This window comes from Gigantopelta aegis, chromosome 2, assembly GCF_016097555.1.
Source record: "Gigantopelta aegis isolate Gae_Host chromosome 2, Gae_host_genome, whole genome shotgun sequence".
Taxonomy (NCBI): domain Eukaryota; kingdom Metazoa; phylum Mollusca; class Gastropoda; order Neomphalida; family Peltospiridae; genus Gigantopelta; species Gigantopelta aegis.
This window is the reverse complement of record NC_054700.1, coordinates 10,770,186-10,784,350: the sequence shown is the minus strand read 5'-3', so window position 1 is coordinate 10,784,350 and position 14,165 is coordinate 10,770,186. Positions and strand designations below refer to the sequence as shown.

The 14,165-nt window shown below is 36.6% G+C and overlaps 1 protein-coding gene across 3 annotated transcripts in view; it reads left to right on the top strand.

The window, feature by feature from the left end:
* The window catches only part of LOC121381114 (AT-rich interactive domain-containing protein 3C-like), a 121,078-nt gene that overhangs the window by 90,645 nt on the left and 16,268 nt on the right, over window positions 1–14,165 (top strand). For all 3 annotated transcript variants that reach the window (XM_041510253.1, XM_041510234.1, XM_041510243.1), the window contains one exon: window positions 6,120–6,303. In XM_041510253.1, the coding sequence (XP_041366187.1) occupies window positions 6,120–6,303 (184 nt within the window). The remainder of the gene's footprint in view (window positions 1–6,119; window positions 6,304–14,165) is intronic.

The window sequence follows — 14,165 nt, the reverse complement described above, 5'->3', positions numbered from 1 at the left end:
ATAAAATGTGTTGAGTGCGTCATTAAATAAAACATTTTTTTTTTTTTTTTAACTATATGTCTGACGCCATATAACCGTGAATAAAATGTGTTGAGTGCGTCGTTAAATAAAACATTTCTTTCTTTCTTTCATTGAAGATGTGGGTACATCCTTCTCGAAATGTAGCTTAGATTACCATAGTAGCACTTCGACAAATCAAACGGCTTTAATAGTTTTAACATCTACAAACAGGCAGATTTTCGTCTCAATGAGCAGAAGATATGTGGGTTTTTTTCTACCACTCATTGATGGGTAAGATACATGTGTATTCAACATTTGTCGAGGAGTTAGTCGAAGCCCGTATACAAAAGGTAAGGATGGTACATGAAAGGGGGTCAGGAGTCACGCGCGCGCTGTCCAGGATTAACCACGGCATTCTGCCCCAAATTAGAAGCACCTTTGTTAGGTTTTGTCAATAAAGGCACGAAGCACGGATCTGGTGGAAGTTGTTTTTTCATCTCTTTCTTTCTCTTTCTCATTGTCGGAGTGTTTGGTTATATTGTGTACATGTTTAAATAGTACAGAGCATGTTCAAAGGGGGAAGCTGTTGTTGCGTAAATAACAGAAAAAGGAACCATTCCGCGGGCGATATTTGCTCAATGGTTATATAACAGAATTGGACATGAAACTGGTGTTTGCTTTATATTTAGGTGGCAAAAGTTTTTACGTACCTTATAGATTCTTGATACAGAATAATATATTACTTATTGCCAATTAATAAAAAAATTATTTATTTTATATGGTTACTTTATTAACGGGGACAAATTTTATTTGACACTATTAAAGGGCTTCCAAAAACCAAATGTTATTATTAAATTCATTAAAGTGGGGCGAGACGTAGCCCAGTGATAAAGCGCTTGCTCGATCCACGGTCAGGCTAGGATCGATCCCCATCAGTGGGGCCCATTAGGCTATTTCTCGTTCCAGCCAGTGCACCACGATTGGTATATCAACGGCCATGGTATGTGCTATCCTGTCTGTGGGATGGTGCATATAAAAGATCCCTTGCTACTAATGGAAAAATGTAGCAGGTTTTCTCTCTGAAACTATATGTCAAAATGAATGTTTGACATCCAATAGCCGATGACTAATACATCAATGTGCTCTGGTGGTGTCGTTAAACAAAATAAACTTTTTTTTTTTATTACAAACAATTTCTCCATTTCTCTGTTTATTACAAACATTTTTTCCACTTGTCTGTTTATTACAAACATTTTCTCCACTTGTCTGTTTATTACGAACATTTTCTTCCATTTGTCTGTTTATTACGCACAATTTCTCCTTTATTACACACAATTTCTTCATTTGTCTTCTTATATTACCAACATTCTACTTTGTTCCAACTCCAGGACCATCTTCATCACTACTATATTCTGATGCTGATGTTTTTACCAGTTGTGAATGACCAAAAAAAACCCCATCAACCCTCTCTGTATCAAGTCCCCCCCCCCCCCCCAATTCTCCCCCTCCCCAAGTAATAAAACGTGGCTACCACCTCCACCATTGCCACATTACTAGCAGCAATCACACACATGTTGTTCATCAGAGATTTCTTTTATTTGAGCTGTTCATGTGAGTACATCAATAAACATGGGCCAGAATGTAGAAACATTGCAAACTGCGGCATCGGATGACAGGATAAACAGCCAGCCGATGGGCCCCGGCCCTGCGGGGAGCAGTAATTGTGTCTTCTCCGTCCTGTGTCCAGAACACGTGTTTATCATTTATCTCGAGATTAGCTCCACTTGGAAAACATGTTGGGCATCAATGAAAGCTTCATCACTATAAAAGTGTGAAAATTATTAAACTGTGTTTATTTGGATAGAATTACATTGCTGTGTGTGTTGTTTCGGTTTAACCCAATGGCAGTAAAATAAAGAAAAATGGCATGATGGGAAGTGAAGTGTGGTAATATGGTTTAATACTGTTTATACTTTGTCAGGAGGGAGCTTTCCCTAGATTCTTAACGGATGTTCATATTTATGTATAAAGTAACGAAGTGTTGGAAACTACATTATCAACTGTTTTTGCTTGTAACAGTGAAGGTTTTGTTTTAAATAAAGTGAAGAAATATTGGGAGCTATAATATGGTGATATTAATTGATATTGCTCACATTAAAATAAGTAAAAAAATGTTGGGTGATATAATATGGTAATATCAATTGATATTGCTCACATTAAAATAAAGTAAAAAACAAATGTTGGGAGCTATAATATGGTAATATCATTTGATATTATTTACATTAAAATAAAGTAAAATGTTGGGAGCTATAGTATGTTAATGGTCTTGTTATTCATAAAGAAAACAACAATAATAATATAGATAATAAAGAAATTATTACACTCGCGTGTGTGTTGTACTGATTTTACGAAACACGTGTCAGGATTCATGTATTACAAAAATCCTGACACTCGTTTTGTAAAATCTGTACGACACACAAGCTCGTATAATAATCTCTGTTTAGTTGGAAATATCTTACAATGGCTGTAAACTCATGATAGTCCCTTTCAAATTATTAATTTTGCAGTAGCTCAAAATGGAATATATATACATGTGTATATATATATATATATATAAATTAATATATATGCATTATGTTCAAGGTATAGGCCATGTTAATGCATTTATGTGGCCAATGACCTTTCCACTAATGCAATATATTTAAAATTTTGATAAAAAAACACCCCATTATTTAACGGTGTACATACTTTTAATACTTTCAAAAGTTTTTTATTTATTTCTATTTAAACATCTAAACTGAAACCCTGTCTCTCAAAAGCATTGAAAGAATTTTAGAAGATAATGAAATATTGTCTTCCCTTGGGATCGTTACATGCATTGGTAAGGTTTTCTGCATTTTACAAATGCTTTTCTTGAAGAAAAAAAAATGTTGTCGATGAATAATAAATGAGAGATCATGATATATCGAGGGAATGGTGAAACTGATAGTAAAACTAACATGAGATATGCATATGTGTGTCATCCATATGAAAGCAGCCAGATGAAGCGAATGCAATAAAAATGATGTTAGTATTTATTGATAAAGCTGTAATTTAATGCTTTAAATTTTAAAATCTTTAAAGGTTTCCAGGTTCTTCTGTGCTTTCAGTTATTTTTCCCCCAATAGCTGTTATTAAAAATTCATTAACGCCATTCATTCATTCATTCATTCATTCATTCATTCATTCATTCATTCATTCATTCATTTATTCATTCATGCAATCATTCATTCATTAACTTGTTCATTAACTCATTCATTCTCTCTCTCTCTCTCTCTCTTCTCTCTCTCTCTCTCTGGTGTCTGTCTTTCCCTCAGACTTTATCACTCTCTCTCTCTCTCTCTCTCTCTCTCTCTCTCTCTCTCTCTCTCTCTCTCTCTCTCTCTCTCTCTCTCTCTCTCTCTGGTGTCTGTCTTTCCCTCAGACTTTATCACTCTCTCTCTCTCTCTCTCTCTCTCTCTCTCTCTCTCGTCTCTCTCTCTCTCTCTCTCTCTCTCTCTCTCTCTCTCTCTCTCTCTCTCTCTCTCTCTCTCTCTCTCTCTCTCTCTCTCTCTGTCTGTCCATTCTGTCTCTTCCTCTCTGTCTGTCTGTCGTGGTATGTGCTATCCTGTCTGTGGGATGGTGCATATAAAAGATCCCTTACTACTATACAGAAAACTTTAGCGGGTTTCCTCTCTATTACTGTGTCAAAATGATCATATGTTTGACATCCAATAGCTGATGATTAATAAATCAATGTGCTCTAGTGGTGTCATTAAACAAAACAATATTGTTTAATCCTCTCTCTCTCTCGCATTGTCATTTCACTGCAGCGACTTGGTTCATTTCAATTATTTGTGTACCATTCACCTCGCATAGGAACGAACCTCCTCGATTTACCCACTGAATCCCCCCCCCCCCCCCCACATGTCCCACAACTGGTATATCAATGAATGAATGAATGTTTAACGACACCCAAGCACGAAAAATACATCGGCTATTGGGTGATGATCAACATCAATATAAAAATTCAAGATTTAAATAAAAACAGTGTAAAGAACTGCAAAAATACAAATATCGCAGATAGATACTGACTTTTACTCAAAATTTCAATTGTGCTGTATTGGCCATTCTCAAAGAGAATGTTACACCCCTGCACCACGGTGAGGTTACAACACGCGCAGGGTGGTATATCAAAGGCCAAGGTATGTGCTGTCCTGTCTATGGGGAAAGTCCATATAAAAGATCCACAACTACTAATAAACCATAGACTACATGTCGGAATGATCAAATGTTTGACATTCAGTTTAACTGATCGTGGTGTCATAAAACAAATTAAACTTTACTTTTCAATTATTTAACCAACAGGTCATACAAATATCTATTTTTATTGTCCTCGACTATTATTAATACAACTCCTCAAAATGTCACAAGGTGACACAGTGTTAACTATATCTTAGCAAGCTGTAACAGGAGTACAGTGGCAGCTGATACCTATTTATTTAAATAAACATCACTGCTATAATTTCATGTATAGTGAAAACCCTCCACATTTTAAGGAGGTTTAAAGAGGTTCTGTTCTTTACTGATATTTGAAACAAAATGATAAAAAATGTACAGAGTTGAGGGAATTCTTGTTTGTTGGTGGTCTGGTTTTGATGGGATTAACTGTATTATAAAGCACTTAGGTCTGTCTCACCCTGTTGAAAATGCACTAGTCAGACTGAGTCAGTCAATATTACTAATATACATGTTGAAGAAATAGACTATATAGTTTTCATTAAATAAATATTAATTACATAATGCATTGATTTAGGGTTTGGGTCTGGGGTGGTAGTGGGGGTGGGTGAGTGTGTGTGGTGGTGGTGGGGGGTGAGTGTGTGGGATGGGGGGGTGAATGTGTGGGTGTTTTGGGTGTTGGTTTGTCTCTGTGTATGTGTGTATCTCAGTTGTTATCTTGGTTTTACTTTTATGATTCTATTTTATGTGTCATGTCTCTCTGTAATGTAGCTTGTGTTCCCTTAAGTACATACCCACAGTAAGGATCTTTGAAGTGAAGAATATATGTGCTGTCTCTGAGTGGCCTTAGTCTTGATTTTATAGCATCTGGAGAACACAATAGAAATTAATACAACAACAAAGCCATATATATATATATGTGTGTGTGTGTGTGTATATATATATATTCTAGTTTTTCATTATTACTTTTATGTATTTATTTGTATGAAATATATTTTGGGTTATATAATTTGTATATTGTATTTGTATATTGTTTTCTAACCATTCATTATTCATACACTTATACAATGTAGTCTTAATGACTTTTTTTTCTCATTGTAGTCAGTCGTGATGTATAGTAATATGTGCTAAGCTGTCTTCCGCATAGTATTCATATTTACTGAAAATACAGTGAAACCCCTCTAAACCGGACACTCACAGAAGCAATTAAAAAGTCGCTCTCTAATGGGTATTTGGATTCTGTTCTGTAGAGATTAAAAAGGGGCTGTGAAAAATGTCCGGTTTACTGAAGGTTCAGTTTTGTAGGGTTTCACTATATTTGGGATTGTGTGAATGATGAATGAATGAATGATTAATGACACCCCAGCACCTAAAATGCATCGGTTATTGGATGTCAAACAGTGGTAAATATTTGGATTGTGTGATATCCATTGAGGTTTTTTCAGTGATCTATAAGTCCTCTATCAAAGGTGGTGGTATGTGCTGCCCTGTCTAATTCTAATTCTATAATTATTATTATTCCTAAAGTTTGTTTTGGTTAACGACACCACTAGAGCACATTTATTTATTAATGATCAGCTATTGGATGTCAAACATTTGGTAATTTTGACATATAATCTTAGAGAGAAAACCCACTACATTTTTCCATTAGTGGCAAGGGATCTTTTATATGCACCATCCCACAGACAGGATAACACATACCACAGCCTTTGATATACCAGTCGTGGTGCACTGGCTGGAATGACAAATAAACCCATTGGGCCTGCTGACATGGATCGATCTCGAACTATTCTTCTTCTTGCATGTATTATATGAAATAAGTCGGTTTGTATTATTACGTTGTTTCTTGTTTTGTTTTGAAGGCACCCCAGTCAACAGAATCCCCATCATGGCTAAGCAGACCCTGGACTTGTACGAGCTCTTCCGATTGGTCGTCTCAAAAGGAGGCCTCGTCGAAGTGATTAACAAGAAACTGTGGCGTGAGATCACCAAAGGCCTTAACTTGCCATCATCCATCACAAGTGCTGCATTTACCCTCCGAACACAGTGAGTTTACACGATAGTATTACTTCAGAGTTTTTTTCTCTTCTGAAGGCCTTGGTGGTCTAGTGGTTAAGACATCAGACTCAAGACTGGTAGGGACTGGGTACGTCATACATCACAGGAAGGAAGGAACTGGTTTATTTAACGACGCACTCAACACATTTTATTTACGGTTATATGGCGTCGGACATATGGTTAAGGACCACACAGATACTGAGAGAGGAAACCCGCTGTTGCCACTTCATGGGCTACTCTTTTTGATTAGCAGCAAGGGATCTTTTATATGCACCATCCCATAGACAAGATAAGCACATACCACAGCCTTTGTTACACCAGTCGTGATGCACTGGATGGAATGAGAAATAGCCCAATGGGCTCACCAATGGGGATCGATCCCAAACTGACCATGCATCAAGCGAGTGCTTTACCACTAGGCTACATCCCGCCCCAATCTAAATATGAATCTTTAACATTAAATTTTGACGCCAAAATTGACACCAACACTGCCGCCACCATCACCATTTGAAAAGTAGTACCTATATCTCGCTTTTTTACTTCATAAAAAGCGAGATAAAAATACAATTGACTACAAGATGATTACAGAAGACCAGATGGTTACATGTTTTCCCAGAGAGAGAGAGAGTGTATCACAATTTCTCCAGTACCAGATTGTGTTCATCTCGTACAATTACCACTTTGATCTGGCACACCCCACTGCCCTCCACCACACTCGGGCCCTGGCTGACTTTATTTAAGGTAATTCTCGGCAGCTAACACAATTAGCAGTAATTGGAATGTTACTCCTTGTTCCTCCCAATATCTTTTGAATCAATCGACATCACATGACCACTAATTCCGACCAATCAAGATGGGTTACATCACCAATTGAATGCGAGCGATGTGTAAATTTAAACACAACCGGAGGAAATGTGTCAATTTAAACGCAAGCTGCTTGCAGTTCATCTTCCAGTAGCAGAGGGATACGAAGCAATTTGGAATCAAGTTCTCACCTCATCGTGGTTAATGATAAAATTCACTTTGATAACTTTTCTCTTGGGCTCTTAATTAATTTGCTTTCGTTTTTGTTCTTGGTCTTAAGTAATGTCATTAAAAATGGTAGTTTAAATTTGTTTAAAAATGCTATGTTATTTATTTGTCAAATTGAAATTCTAATAGTAAATCTAAAATATTTAATAAATGTGAATTGTTTTAATTTTTTTATTTTTTTATTTCATCATGTTTTGCACATAACAATATAAAAATACTATGGTATCTAGTTGTTAAATTGAAATTCTAATAGTAAATCTAAAACATTTAGTATGTATGAACAAATTAATTATTATTTTTTAAACAACAAAACAATATGTGTTTACCTAAACAAAACTTTATTTTTAATTCTAATACAACTTTCATATATAAGCCTTTTTTCCACTGGTTAATTTTCGTGATAAATCGGACGATAGATGTATGCTGTTATGGGCAACCAGGATTTATCACAATAACAAAATTCCAAGAACTCATCCAGTATGCTGTCACTTTGCCTCATGTGTGGTGTTTTTGTTATTATATTAATTCTGTGTCTTCCATTATATTTAAACGTCGATAAATTATATAAATAATTATGAACAAAATTACAAACTTCAGATGAAAATGATGTTATTGTTACTATTTTGTTATTATTTTGTGCCATTGTAACTTTTAACACTTCGTTAGCAGCAATGAACGTGCACCCACCCACCCCAAGTAAGGTCCGGTCACTGATCGATCGCAGCAGTCACCAGCATGTGTCTTGTGGTCTGCTCTTCTAGTTTGTGTTCTCAAAAGTGTACAAGCAGGTTCATCAGAAATAATTATATCACAATCTGAAGTACCTTATTTTTGTTTAGAACATACTTTTTGGGACAATAAAATTGATAAAGAAGACAAGATGGAAATGACTTGATTTTTAAAATGCAATTTTAAACATTAACTGCTTTAAAATATCGCACAATTCCGAAAAACGTTTGAAAATAATACTTGCCCTTTAGTAAATGCACATTATTTTATGTATTTATATAAACTTTAAGTTAAAATATGTTAGCCAGTTATAAACTTGTAGACCTACCCCACCAACGTGTTTTTTGTACAAAATTAAACCAGTTGAATTCCTCGAAATAATTAAATATGAGGTTAAAAGACTGCTCACATATGTAAAGTCCAATCATAGCCATATGTCTTGTAACAGAAATTAACAGCCAAAGAAAATATTTCTTTTAGTGTATCCTGTATAACAATAAATCATGTTCAAAAGACAGACTGCAATGCTGATAAATTTGCCATTTGGTTCGCTCTTAGGTTGGTGACGTCATGTTAAGAGAATGAAAAAAAATATTACGTCATACTTTTACTTACTTTAAGTACAAACAAACTTTCTCTCTCAAAACAGGCCCATAAGAACTTATCGGAAGTGGGCATGGGGGGCAGTCGATCTCTAGAGGGAAGTGGACAATCTCTGACGGGGGGGCACCAACCAGATATTTATCTTTATAAATAGTAGGATAAAAACAAATGTTCCCTTTTCATCTCAAGTGGGGCATAGGGACGGGATGTAGCCCAGTGGTAAAAGCGCTCACTTGATGCACGGTCGATTTGGGATCAATTCCCGTCAGTGGGCCCATTGGACTATTTCTCGTTCCACAACTGGTATATCAAAGGCTATCCTGTGTGCTATCCTGTCTGTGGGGTGGTGCATATAAAAGATCCCCTGCTGCATTAGGAAAAATGTAGCGGGTTCCCTCTGATGACTACGTGTCAGAATTACCAAATGTTTGACATCCAATAGCTGATGATTAATTAATCAATGTGTTCCATTGATATTGTTAAACAAAAAACAAACTCAAGTGGGGCAGGGCTGCAAAAAAGATACAACCTCCACATGATTCTGTCTCTGTTATTTGACTTTCTCAAAATGTATATCTTGATTGCTTGTCGGTAGTTCTGGAAATGCAGAAAACTCACTTAACCATTGATTAAGGTAAAGCAATTGAATTAGCCCCCATTACATGCTGCAGTTAACGATACAGAATGATTTGAGAGCAAATTGCCATCAAATATTTAGCACAACACCAAATGTTCTTATTCGATTACAAGACATCTAATTAACGCACACACTACTTTTTATCTTCCCGATCGAACAATATTGCGCAATTCTTCATTCAAGTAAGTCACACATGGAATAACAAATTGATTCCGAAATCCATTTAGTCAGCTGCGCAATAGGGAAATTGTTTGTTCTTAAAGAATTCTTAAAGTGGTTTGTGGCTTTTTTTTCTGTGTTCTTCACACATTTGGGCATTTCAAAGTAATTGTTGGAAAATGGCTTGCAGTTACGTCAGATCGCACATGTGTTGGTATGGTGCATGGTATGCATTATTTAGCACTGCAGCCATTAGTGTGATGCCAGTCCATTCATACATCTATCAGTCCATCCATTCAATGTCAACAACCAGCAAGCCATCTGTCCATCTATCCATCTATCCATCTATGCATCTATCCATCCTGCCAGCCAACCAGCCATTCTGCATTGGTCATAAGATTCTAGATTTCGTCCAATACAACCACTGTTCCAGAGATGTTTTTTAAATTAAAAGTCATGGTATGTGTTATCCTGTTTGGAGCAAATATCAACCTGTCTGTTTCTCCATCCATTGGTCATGCTATTAATCCATTCATTTATCTATCTATCCATCTATCCATGATTCCACCTACCCACCCATCCATGTATCCATTCATCCATTCATGCATGCATGCATCCATCCATCCATCCATCCATCCATCCATCCATCCATCCATCCATCTATCCATCCATGATTTGGCCTACCCTCCCATTCACGCATCCATCCAGTGCACCAATCCATGCATCCATCCATGAATCCATCCATGCGTCCATCCAGTACACCCAACCATGCATCCAACCACCCATCCATCCATGCATCCATCCATCCATTCATCCATCCATCCATCAATCTTATCAATTCATTCAACCATTTATCTATCCATCCATTCATTGATACATCCATTAATCAATCCAGTTGAATGAATGAATGAATAAATGAAGAAAGGAAGAAAGGAATGTTTAAGGAATGTCTGCAAGTTTTTGATCTGGTACAGTGGGGCAGGACATAGCTCAGCAATGTACAGAGATACTTAAATACAGCTTCAATCAGCTGACTACCCACTGGTAAAGGGGTCACTGATACGCGGTCGGTCTGGGATCGATCCCCGTCGGTGGGACCATTGGGCTATTTCTCTTTCCAGCCAGTGCACCATAACTGGTATATCAAAGGCTGTGGTATGTGTTATCCTGTCTGTGGGATGGTGCAGTTAAAAGATCCCTCACTACTAACGGAAAAATTTTCCCACTCTATGACTGTGTCAAAATGACCAAATGTTTGACATCCAATAGCCTATGATTAATAAATCAATGTGCTCTAGTGGTGTTGTTAAACAAAACAAACAAACAAACAATAAACTAGTCAATACACTGGCATGGGCGACTGCGAACATCAGTAGATCTTCAGGTGGGGTACATCAAATTAATATGTTTACAAGGAAATATTCAGTTCACAGTGTGAGGGGTAGTGTTTGTGTACATACAAGTGGTTGAGACATGGTTATTAAGAGTATGTGTACGTGCAGGAGTTATCCCCCCCTGCAGAGAGAAATCTGCGTGTGGTGTCTAGAAATCTGGGGTTCAAATTAGGTTCCTGTATAGAGGAATATATTTTTAGCATGGAGAAAATGTAATTGGTTTTAAAGCTAAAGTTTGTTTTGTTTTAACGATACCACTAGAGCACATTGATTCATTAATCTTTGGCTATTTAATGTTAAATATGATAATTCTGTCCCCTTCCCCCCTTCCCCCCAATTAGAGATTGTGCCCTCCCCATTATCCATTGTGTCCCCCAACCTCCACTTCAGATATTATAGAAAGTTTGTTTATACTTATTTTTGTGCTTTAAACTTGCTTTCGGTGGAAGCTGATATTAGAATTCGAGCCTGGTACCTACCAGCCTTATGTTCAGTGGCTTAAGCACTATTCCACTGAGGCTGGTTGAGAGTTAAAGTTACACCACTAGAACACATTAATGAATTAATCATCGACTATTGAATGTTAAATTGTAATTTTGACATATAGTCTTAGAGAGGAAACCCGCTACATTTTTTTTTCATTATTAGTAAGGGATCTTTTATATGCACTATCCCATAGACAGGATAGCACATACCATGGCCTTTGATATACCAGTCGTGGTGCACTGACTGGAACGAGAAATAGCCCAATGAGCCCACCGATGGGGATCAATCCCAAACCAACTGTGCATTAAGTGAGCGCTTTAACCACTGGACTACATCTTGCCCCCTTGCAATCGGTTTGAAAATTAAAGTCTGTTTAGTTTTAACGACACCACTAAAACACATTGATTAATTAATCATCAGCTGCTGGATATCAAACATGATAATTCTGACATATGGTATATAGGGAAACACTAAATTTTGTCATTAGTGGCAAGTTTAAAAAAGGAGTTTTTTATGGATGTATTTTTCAACAGGATGTCACTGCTAATTTCAAGAAAGAGATGTAATTAATTAGGCCTCTTACACAAATTACATCCATTTCTTAATTAAAAAACACTTCCTATAGGTTTTCTGTATCCCAGGCATGAATAATACTAATATACTTAAAATGGCTAAAAACTCGATATTTTCATAATTCATGCTTGTGATGTCCTAATGAAATTGTGTTATTTTTTGTTCACATTTTTGAAAAAGAAACTACTTAACACAATGTAATTTATAATTAAAAAATGTTTGTTACAAAAACAAACTTTAATGAATTAAACAGACAAAAATTGTTTTTGTTAATTGTTTCTGTTTCAAGACCTTGCAATGAATTTCAAGATTTTTGGTTGAATAGCAATGACATTTTCATCCCTGATAGTAAAAAAACAAACAAACACAGCAACCCCTACCCCCCAACCCCCCCCCAAAAAAAACCCCTATCAGATTTTGTTTCACAAAATGCTTGAAAGTACCAAAAACCTTGTTCACAAAATTGTTTTATGACTAAAAATAAAGAAAGTTTGTTTTGTTTAATGACACCACTAGAGCACATTGATTTAGTAATCATCGGCTATTGGATGTCAAACATAGGTAATTTTTTGACACAGACATAGAGAGGAAACCCGCTACATTTTTTCATCAGTAGCAAGGGATCTTTTATATGCACCATCCCACAGACAGGATAGCACATGCCAAGGCCTTTGATATATACCAGTCATGGTGCACTGACTGGAACGAGAAATAACCCAATGGGTCCACCAACGGGGATCGATCCCAAACTGACCGCGCATCAAGTGAGCGCTTCCAGCAAGTCTTGGTAGATGTTTATTTTACCCAGGAACTTGCTTGCACCCAAATCAGGCCCCTGCTGTCATGGCATGATGACCTATGCGAAGAAAGCTCACTGTTTAATGTAGGTATAAATGTGGATATATTGACCAGCTACAAATACTGAGCAAATTCCTTGCATCCATAAACCCTGGGATCCGATTCTTTGAGATAACTTGCTGATTTTCCCTGACAAGTCTGTCTCGTTGTTCCAGCTGACAACAATTAGGTCTGTCTGTCTGTCTGTCTGTCTGTTTCTCTGTTTTGCTTGGTTTTTCTGTCTTGTCTTGCCTGTCTGTCTGTCCATCTGCATATATGTATGTCTGTATGTCTATCTGTATATCTATCTATCTATCTATCTATCTATCTATCTATCTATCTGTGTGTCTCCGTCTGTCTGCTTGTATGTCTGCCTATATGTCTGTCCATCTGTTTTTCTATGTTTGTCTGTCTCTCTCAGTCTATCCATCCATCCATCCATCCATCCATCTATCTATATGTGTGTCTCTGTCTGCTGTATGTCTGCCTATATGTCTGTCTGTTCATCTGTTTTTCTGTATGTTTGTCGGTCTCTCTCAGTCTGTCTATCTATCTATCTATCTATCTATCTATCTATCTATCTATCTATCTATCTATCTATCTGTGTGTGTGTGTCTGTCTATCTGTTTGCTTGCCTTCTTGCTGTTGTCTTCTCTGTCTGTCTGTCTGTCTGTCTATCCATCCATCTGTCTATCCAGACCCCCTAATTCGGCAAATAAACCATTACAACAGTATGTAAGAGATCTGTCTAACCAGTAACCCGCTGCTTGGTCATAATTACATAGTTAGTGACCGTGTTTTCAAAGATGATAAAAAGTGCTATTTTGGCCAAGAAACAATGATAATTAGTAACAAATGTTATTGTTCCTGTGGCATCTTTCATGGAATCATGACAAGAATTATGACATAATGATATACTATGCAATGTATTTTTATGTCTCCATCCAGCTAAGCTTCAAGCGAGTTATGATGGGCACTCAATTCTTGCTCTTATTCCATCAAATCTCAAATTTGTCATGACTACCATAATCTGGTCATAGATTTCCAAGACCAGTCAATTGTCAGACCCTCCCCTCCTCCCCCACTCACTCTCCATCCCACCCCTGAAGGTAACAGTAAACGTGTGAAATTAACAAAAGCATGATTTAATCTGAAGAAACTATTGCAAATTAAAGCTTCAGACATTGATAGTTGTTTTCTTTTACACTTCTGACATTTTTACAGCTCGTGGTTTATATTTATCTACAAATATTTTCTCGTTCTAAAACAGTCTGAAAGTATAACCAAGACACATTTCTTTTCCACACAGTAACTATTTTTATGCCGTTTGTTAAACTCATATCTCAGTACATTGCCATTAATAATTATATTTCTTGCATTTTTTTCCTACCGGAAAAAAT